The 10,304-nt window shown below is 37.5% G+C and overlaps 1 protein-coding gene across 1 annotated transcript; it reads left to right on the top strand.

Moving 5' to 3' along the window:
* Positions 3,612–9,723, top strand: LOC109718819. Its single transcript, XM_020245238.1, has 5 exons — positions 3,612–4,086; positions 6,907–6,992; positions 7,310–7,615; positions 7,778–7,861; positions 9,000–9,723. Exons 1-5 carry the CDS (start codon positions 3,640–3,642, stop codon positions 9,349–9,351), a joined length of 1,275 nt encoding a protein of 424 aa, XP_020100827.1. The 5' UTR covers positions 3,612–3,639; the 3' UTR covers positions 9,352–9,723.

Below are 10,304 nucleotides of genomic sequence, written 5' to 3'. Positions count from 1 at the left end.
TTACACTCTTTCTCTTCCTACATTTTTTTAGTCAACTTTATTGAAGATATTTTAATTACTTTATTTTTTTAAAACACTTATGGTCCTATAAAATTATCTAATTTTTAATAACTATCTATAATTTTTTTTTCTCTCTGCATGTGCAATGATAAAATTACTTACCTAAATATTCTTCCAAAATTTCCATTTCCTTATGTACACATAAAAAAATTTAATTATTTTCATTACTTAATAGTAATACCCAAGTACATTAGCTATTTACTTACAAGTACACCATTATTAATTAGTTAATTATTAACAAATCTCAAATCTTTTGTTTTTACACATACTCATTTATATTAATCAAATTAAAAACTAACCCAATTGAATTCTAATAATGTATAGAAATAATAACTAAAATGTATTGCTATAAATTTTTTATATCTGTTGTATCGCATGAGCTCCGCTTCACTATTACGTATGTATTAGTTTATTAATATTCTTTTCTAATTAAAGTTTTTATTGCTATAAAATTTTTGAAGATAATTTTTTTTTTCTCTCTTCTTATTTCCTAAATATTTGATTTGGAAAAGTCTTTTGAGAGATATTTCATTTCATATGTACTTAATTTGTTTGAAAATGTTTAAATGAATGACCTCTGATCGTTATGCTTTTGATACCCATTACGTGGCCCTCAAAGTGTTGCTCATAAATTAATTGGACCTTCAAATGAATAAGTAAACCAATCAATACGTTTTATATTTGATTCGTGATTATTACTACATCAGTAATTTTTTTACCATTTGGTTCAGGTATAAGTAAGAACTAGCTATTACAAGAATAGATACAAGTATGTGGATAAGAAAAATAGCGTTTGGATGAAAATTGGATTGTTCCCGGGGATAAGAAAAATAACGTTTGGATAGATAATATGGAATAAGAAAAAATATTAGGTAGTTTTGCATAAAAAATTCACTTATTTTGGGCTTTTGCAAAACCAGGCCACCTTTTTCGTTTTTGCAGATTCGGTCCGCTTTTTCAGCAAACTGACCAAATACCCTTATACCTTTTTCTCTCTCCTCTTTTTTCTTCCCAGAGAGCGGCCTCGCACGCACACCCACGCACCTTACTCGCCTCCGACCCTGCCGAGGCCGCACCGCGATTTTTTTTTTCCTCTCCGACTCTCCTCCACCGTTTCCGACGACGACGCCTCTCTCGCCCTTCCCCGTCCTTCTCGTCCTCTCCCTCTCCTTCCTTCTCTGCCGTTTCCTACGACGACGCATTTTCGCCGGCGCCGACAATATGCCGGCGCATCCTTACCCTCGCCTGCACACCCCTGCACCTTCCTCGCCTCCAACCCTGTTGAGGCCGCGTCGCGACTCTTTTTTTTTTTCCTTTTCGACTCTCCTCCACTGTTTCCGACAACGACACTTCTTTTGCCCTTCTCCGCCCTTCTCGTCCTCTCCATCTCCATCCTCCTCTGCCGCCTCTGACGACGATGCATCTTCGCCGGCGCCAACGCCGGCACTGACACCGTGGAGGTCACTGCGGCCCTGCAGCCTCGGAGTGGGGGGTTCTTAGCGGCATCGTCGTCGGCGCCATAGAGAGGGGTGACAAAAAAAAATTATAAAAGAAGTAAGAAAAAAAATAAAGATAAAAAAATATAGAAAAAGAAGGATGAAGATGAAATTGCATCGTTAATTGCAAAAAAAACTATAAGTTGTACTACTTAAGATGTAAAATACAGCTTTAAGATAAAAATTACACTCTTTAAACAAAAATTACACTGTCTGGAAGATATTTACACTGTTTCTCCTCTTATTGCACTCTTTCAAATGTAAACTGCACTCATTAAGATAAAAATTACACTCTTTAAACGAAAGTTGTACTGTTTCTCCTCTTGTTACACTATTTTTTTCTCTTGTCTATACCTTACACTATTTTTTATCTTAAACTGTACTCATTTAAAAGATATTTATACTGTTTCTCCTCTTGTTGCACCGTTTTTTCTCTTGTTTCACTATTTCTCTTCTTGTTACACTGTTTCTCCTCTTAAAGGGTGCAGTTTAAGATAAAAATAGTGTAACAAGAGGAGAAATAGTGCAACAAGAGAAGAAATAGTGCAACAAGAGGAGAAACAATATAAATATCTCTTAAAGGGATGCAGTTTAAGATAAAAAATAGTGTAACAAGAGAAAAAATAGTGTAACAAGAGAAGAAACAGTACAATTTTCGTTTAAAAAGTGTAACTTTCATCTTAATGGATGTAATTTACATCTGAAAAAGTGCAATAAGAAGAGAAACAGTGTAAATATCTCCCAAAGAATGTAATTGTTGTTTAAAAATTGTAATTTTCATCTTAAATCTGCAGTTTACATTTTAAGTAATACAACTTATAATTTTTTTTTCAGTTAACGATGCAATTTCATCTCCATCCTTCTTTTTCTATAATTTTTTATCTTTATTTTTTTTTCTTGCTTCTTTTATAATTTTTTTGGTCACCCCTCTCTACCAACGGCCACGGCGCCAGCGACAATGCCGCTAAGAACCCCCCGTTCCGAGGCTGCAACGCCGTAGTGACCTCTATAGTGTCGGCACCGGCGCCGAGATGCATCGTCGTCGGAGGCGGCAGAGGGGGAGGGAGAGGGAGAGGACGAGAAGGGCGGAGGAGGGCAAGAGAGGCGTCGTCGTCGGAAACAGTGGAGGAGAGTCGAAGAGGAAAAAAAAAGAGTCAGGAGGCCTCGGCAGGGTCGGAGGCGAGGAAGGTGCAGGGGTGTGCAGGCGAGGATAAGGATGCGCCGGCATATTGTCGGCGCCGGCGAAGATGCGTCGTCGTCGGAGGCGGCAGAGAAGAAAGGAAAGGGAGAGGACGAGAATTACGGGGAAGGGCGAGAGAGGCGTCGTCGTTAGAAACGGTGGAGGAGAGTCGGAGAGGAAAAAAAAAAAAAGTCGCGGTGCGGCCTCGGCAGGGTCGGAGACGAGGAAGGTGCGGGGGTGTGCGGGCGAGGGTAAGGATGCGCCGGACAAGCCGCCTCCTTCGCCTTTGCCGCTCTCTGGGAAGCGAAAGAAAAAAAAAAACGAGAAAAAAAAAGGAGAGAGAAAAAGGTATAAGGGTATTTTGGTCATTTTGCTGAAAAAGCGGACCGAATCTGCAAAAACGAAAAAGGTGGCCCAGTTTTACAAAAGCCCAAAATAAATGAATTTTTTATGCAAATTGGCCTAGTTTTATATAGAAAATGGAGGTGTTGGTGGGGATAGTTATAACCGGTTATTATAGGTAACTGAGAACTACTATTCTAGAATAAAAAATTAGGGGGATAAGGGTCTGTTTCTATCGCTATTTCCTAACCAAACACTGCCTTAAAAGAATTTTTGAGAGTGTCTGTAGTGATATATTTTTGCTCTAATCATACTGTTATTCCTCTCAATATTCGAATGACTAATTTTATAAATTTATTATTATGTGTCACATCAAGCAAAAAGCCTTTGTCAATCTAAAACCTAAAATAAATATAAAAAATGAAAAACTCGTACAAAGAAAAAGTCAACATATCATTGTCCGAAAAAAAAAAAAAACTTCCCCCAACAACCCACTCTTTTGGAAAATAATAAAAGGTAGAAACCGCATAATAAAAAAAAAATTAAAAAAAAGAAAAAAAAATGAAGAAGGGGGTTTCCCTCGCGTTTCGCACGTCGTATCCCCACCTCGTTTCCCCACCTCGCCCCCTCCTCTCCTTCTCCTCTCTACCCCGCACCTCACACCATTTCCCTCTCCCTCTCCCTCTCCCTCGCCTCCTCCTCTCCCCCATCTCTTCCATCTCCCCTCTCTCTCCCATGGGCTCCCCCTCGCTCTCCTCCTCCTCCGCCGCCGCCGCCGCCGCCGACGGCGACGAGGTAGGGTTCCGGCGGCAGGAGTTCGGCCGCGAGGATCTCGCGGGGACCGTACAGGGCTACGACCGCCACGTGTTCCTCCGCCACAGGTCGCCGGAGGAGTGGGCGCCGAACGTCGAGGCGGCGGCGGCGGCGGAGGCGGAGGAGTCCGGTGGCCGCCTCCCGGCGGTGCTCGCGGCGGCGCTGAAGGCGCGGAAGGGGGAGATGAAGAAGAAGGTGAGCTCGATCGGTGCTAGGGTTTCTCGTTCATGAGGATGTAGGGTTTAATCTCTTGTGAGAATCTCTTTGTGCATGAATCGATCGATTGGTAACGTATAAATTAGGGCTTATAGTTGACCTTTTAATGATTCATATGCTTTTAGAGATGGTAAGAAGCCTCTAAAATTGCTGATTAGATTGTTGGGAAAAGTTGTCGTAGGGTGTTGATTTTGTAATTATAAATCAGGTGCCAGATGTTTCTCTTTAGAACTTTCAAGTGTTGAGATCTGTCCATGTGGTAATTTCTAGTTTTTGTTCATGCGTTTCACACCCTTATACACTTGAAAAGTAGTTTGGATTATGCGAGAACTTTTAATATTAGAATGTTGGGTGTAGTTTAATTTTACTTTAGCAAGAGGGTTGAACTGTTATGATTATCCTGGATCCAAATGGAAAATTTATTTATTGGCATTTCTTGGAGCAGAATTCTATCTGTTATCATTATCAATTTATCAATTTATCATATTGTTGTAGTTGGAGGTATTGGAGATCTATAAACTATGTGCAAGGGACAGTTTTGTTACAAGTACAGAGAATAGATGGAAAGCTGAATTAGGGGTCGGCGGAGTAGAATAGGGCTTCTTTTGTGAGGAATAAGAAGACGTTGTTCGTGAAAACAAAGAAGTTCCTTCTTCCCTACGAGAGAAACGGCGTCAAATATGAGATGTAAAATACTATCAGGAAACAATATTTAGGAATGATTGAGATTTTGTTTTTATTTTGGGATTACTCAATGGTTTGGTCTATTGAAGGTTCAATCAGATCAACTGAGACCACCAATGTCAAAGGTGGTGCATTTTCCTTGTTTGGATAGTGATCTTATCATAGGAGAACTTCAAATAACTTTGAGGTTGACCAGATGTTAAGAAGTAGAGAGGAAAGGAGGGTGAGAGGGAAGAAAAATGATTTATGAGGAAGATAGGGAGTAGTAGTAGAAGAGATATAGGAGAAGCTGTAGAAAGCTCAAGCCCTAAATAAAAACTTTAAATAACAAGCTTCCATTTTTAAATATATCTGTTTTTGCTATCTCCTTTGCCATGTATGAGAGCATCAAATTGAACCTAAAAGGAATTCCTAAATCATTTAAGACATTTCCAAACAATTCTACTAGTGTAATAGGACTCTATCGATGTCAATTTGAATTATGCATATTTTAAACTCTTTAGTACTTAAACTCCGTTGGAAAGGCTTATTTCTCATGTAGTAGCGCTTCTCTCATGCATTACGTGCAGTTGAGTTGTTTGACAACAAAGGTACAGACAGCTATTGTAACGGGTCGTGAAGTTAAATGAACCCGAACCCGAACCCGAACCCGAGCCCGAACCTCAATTGTTTAGTACTTAAACTCCGTTGAGTGCAATTGAGCTACTACAGACAGCTATTGTAGTAGCGCTTCTATGCGGAAATTGCTTAGATTATTCTGTGCTCGAGATTCACCCAAATTTTTGTTCTCGTTGTGTGACAACAAAGGTACAGACAGCTATTGTAAGGTCCAGAGCTAGCTGTAACAAGTGTAGACCTTGCACATTTCATTTCGTGATTACGTTACAGTGAAGTCCTTTGATGGTAGGGTAAGAATTGGCAAAATAATTAATGTGTGGTGTGAAATTATATGTACTTATCTATGTTTTAGCAGAAACACATTGTTTCGAGTCAAGTTTTTTGACATTTACTTGTCGAGAGCTAGAGAGCTACTCATACGGATGAAAAAATAGTCTATGCATGATTTTCCGATCAAACAATAACTCTTATCATTGCAATGCATATTCCATATTTTCATTGCAGAAGTGTCCTCAACTTTGGTGATCCCAATTCATGGAAGAAAAGAGGAACATCTATTCTATGTTCATTCATAAAATAGAAATCTCTTGTCATCTGTTATGTGAGTAAATCAGGATTTAGATTGAAGAATTTCTAGAAATATTCCATAACTTCTAATTGAACTGTCAGTTTCGTACTAAAATTAGAATACCTAACAGTAGCCTTCCTTCTTAATTGCATTGGTTAGGATTCCTCATTGTTTGAGCCCCCATCATGCAACATGGATAAAATATTAATTTGCATGAATATTTCTAAATAATGGTTTTAAACTTTCGGCTCTGCAAACTCATTTTAAATTTACTACCTACTTTCTACATTTCATGTAAAATACTGTTCACGAAGAAAAAATTACGCTTAACTACCAGGTGTGCTAAAAGTAACCTTAATTGTGGACCAGAGTTTTGTATATTTTCCATGAATTTTGATGTCAATTTAGCAGCTGGCATAAATTTGTATCAGATTTTTACCACTCATGTCATTGTCAACTGATATTGATTTGTTTGTCTCAAAATGCATCTTCCTTTATGGTATTCAGAAGGATAAGATGATTTTAAATCCTCTTCTTTCATATATTGTTGAGTGTTGAAGTTGTATTAAAACTTAGGCAACTTTTCGAAGATTGATGTTAAGCTTATAAAAGGTTGCAGAAAATTGTTGGCGGGACCTCCTAAAGTTGAAATATCATAAATTCGCTTGTGACCAACAAAAAGGTATCGTGCATGCTCTGTATACATGTTGGCAGAATATCATAACACACCTTCCGCAAGGACATTGTGAAATTTACAGGGGCATTGGTGATATTACAAACTCTTAGTCATTGAGGAGTCCGCAGTGAAATTAATCCCAACATTGCCTGCTTTACATTCTTTTTGAAGCGCCATAAGATTAATCAACTAGGCATAGAGTGATTGTTAATTCTATATATTTGATCATTTCCTTGTTATCTTTTGCTTGCAGACTCGTTTGACCATAATCAATGGACAGGAAGGTACTGAATCATCAAATGGGGATGTTTTGATCTTTCCGGATATGATCAAATACAGGTATTACGGTAGAGACTTTTCATGAAATTGAGATTCGTAGTGTTATGGATAAAACAAAATCAAGATCCGGACGTGTGTTACGCCTTGCAAAATTATCTCTTAACTTACGAAAATAACCCTTTGTTAAAAACTGTTTTCAATAGAGAATCACTATTCCCCATAATTAGATGACTCCTCTACAATATTAGTTGTCATAAGAAACCACAGTTTCAAGAATTATTTATTAAAATTCAGATTTTAAAGGGTATATATAAAGATGGTTGATTTTTGTAGGGATGGTATATGCACAAGCTGAACTGATTGTAATTTTGGTCCAGGGGCCTAACTCAGTCTGATGTCAATGATTTCATTGAAGAAGTGCTTGTGAAGGAAACCCAGTGGCTTCCAAAAAAAGCTGAGACGCTGAAGGGCTCATACATCTATGTATGTGCTCATGGAAGTCGTGATAAGAGATGTGGGTTTTGTGGCCCTGTTCTCATCAAAAAATTCCAAGAGGAGATAAATGCCCGTGGTCTACAGGACAAAGTGTTTGTTAGCCCTTGCTCCCACATTGGTGGTCACAAATATGCTGGAAACGTCATTATATTTAGTCCGAGCATCAATGGTGAAGTTACTGGGCATTGGTAAGTGCCGAAGTTTCTGCATCATGAAGTTAGAGCCTATTATTTTTTGGCCCGCATTTCTTTTATTTTGATTCAATTTCTCTCAAGAAATTAGTTTGATAAAGGCTTGATTGCTTCTCATTTAATAGGTGCTAATTGGTGTTGTATTTTTATGTTGGTAAGGTATGGATATGTAGCTCCAGAGGATGTGATCGTCCTGCTTGAGCAGCATATTGGGAAAGGACAGATTATAGACCATCTTTGGAGGTATTCTTACTCTTTAATTTTAGAAATTTTGTTAAATTTTCATGTTGATTTTTTCTTTTTTTTTGGGTATGCTAATGCCCTGTTTGGATGCCTGAACATCTTTTTCAGTATATCCCTTCGATTTTCTGAAGAAGCATATAGTATTTGTTAGATAAGAAGTGTGATCAAATGTCCAAAATCGATATCATATTCGGCCTTCAAGATTTTTTTTTTTTTTGGAATAAGATAAATCACATTGTAAATAAAATATGTTATCCTACTAAATTATAGATGCCAAGACCTTTCAAGGGGACAAAATGAAATTTCTTGCTTCCAATCACATAAGAAAAATCGTCTTGCCGAATTAGTTATCATTGGATATATCTTATTTTGACATCCAAAAAGGGCCTTATTGAAAAAGCAAAAAGATGAATATGATATCTCACCCTACATCCTTTAGGGGACGTTTGGATTGACATAATTGTAATTCGGCTGAAAATCAAATTTCGTGAGTATAAGAATATTGATTTTGCCATCAACTAGCATATGCCTAATAACTTCACCGTTTAGTCATAGGCAAGAATTTGGTATCTTTCTACAAAATATAGCTTTATACTATTCCAAAAGAAATTTGTTTTTAAGAATTTATGTCATTTCTATTTACCATATCTTCTGAGTGTTTTATGATGGTTGATAGGACTAACGATTCTGTTCTTAAAACCTTGATTTACGGCCTAATTGCAACTTCACAATCCAACCGCCCCTTTAGTGAAAATGGTACCAGCTGTTATCTGGTAGTTGTATGTAACAATCATACAGTTCAAGTAAATTAGGGCTTGTTTGGCTGAGCTTTTAGAATGGCTTTTGTGGTCCGAGAAGTAGTAGCCGGGCATTTGGCTAACAATAATTTTATTCAAGAGCTTTTGCTATGGTGGAAGCTGAAATGAGCTCTTGGGCACCAAAAGCAGAACTCCAAGTTGAGCGCTTCTGCTTCAACTGCAGCAAGAAGCTGCTTCCAGATCTCAATAGGAAAAGCTGTCAATTTTTGTTTGAACTGTTCTGCTTAAAACAACAGTTCCATGGAAGCTCTATCCGGACCAAACAGGTCAGAAAGGACACATTTAAAGCTCGATATTTACCGTGTTGAGTAAAACTACAGGGGACAGATGGGTTTATCCCAAGAGGAACAGAAAACTGCTCACAACCTCCGACTTCAGCCTAACAATGATGCAGCGCGTCAAACTGGTTGCTGCGGGGGAAGCAAAGCCTCAAATTGTTGCCAAGCCATGCCGTCAAATGGGAAACAAGTAGAAGAAAACAATGATGATAAGGTTAACGAGAAGAGCGAAAATATAGGCGAGGTCAGAAAGCCTAAAGGGACCTCCGGCGCTCGTAAAACTTGCTCATGGTTTGAGAGGTGGGAGCGCCAGGATACCTACGCGGCTCTCGCTGTCGTTGCGGCCGTTGCTTCCATCGCTGTTGCCTATAGCTGCTATAAGCAGATGAAATGAAACATCTGTGTGTTCAACAACGAGGTTTAAATTTCCTCCTCTTTCTTTTAGGGCAAAAATAATGAGAACTCATTTTATAGGAGTATATACATACGGTACGTTATACAAGCATAGTAACTGCCATTCAAATGGAAAACACTATATGGCCACGTTATCGCCGAAACATCGATGAGATTCTCCCTTTCGGGTTCGTTCTCAGCATTCTTTCGATCGGTTTTCTTGAGAATGTATGTTGTATTACGTTTTTTTGATTTTTGAAGATGTATGGGTGGAATAATGTTGTTAGCAAAAACAAGGACATGAGCAGGAACTGAGACTTAAACCTTTCAGTTTTCGTTTTTTGATGAATATACATATATATTTTCATAGTTATCTGAACTGTGATAGTGGTAAGAGCATGTGTTTGTAGAATTCTCTGCTAAGTAACTGCATTTTATATGGTTCCAGGTGTCTGATACTTGAATTTTTATTTTTAAAAATCGGTAAATGCGGATATTGCTCTAATTTAATAATTGTTAATTTAAGGATGAATTTCTCTGTTGTTCTTATTGTTGGATATCTTTTCCTTTAACAAAAACACCAAAAACTTTTATTAGGGTTTGCAAAATCTCATCCAACTAGAAGAGATGAGAGAAAGATTGAATTTTAAATGTATAAATCAGATTCAAAATGTAAGATTGGATTATTAATTTGAATTCGAAGATAAAGTAGACTCATAAAAAAAAATCAAATTTAGAAACCAAAGTTAAATCTAATTTTGATTTAAGACCTAAAACTTCTAATTAGAGTTCAAATATGAATTAGACTTTGAATATAAAATTTAAATACGCATATTGATTTACAGTTTATGAATCTAAATTTGAATTTATGACTTAAAACATAAAGTTTGAAAGTTATATTAGATTAAAATTTTATAATAAAATTCATAATGTACAATTGGACTTAACAATGTG

Source organism: Ananas comosus, linkage group 12 (assembly GCF_001540865.1).
Source record: "Ananas comosus cultivar F153 linkage group 12, ASM154086v1, whole genome shotgun sequence".
NCBI lineage: Eukaryota > Viridiplantae > Streptophyta > Magnoliopsida > Poales > Bromeliaceae > Ananas > Ananas comosus.
Note: the sequence above shows the minus strand (reverse complement) of the source record. Positions and strands in the feature narration are given on the sequence as shown.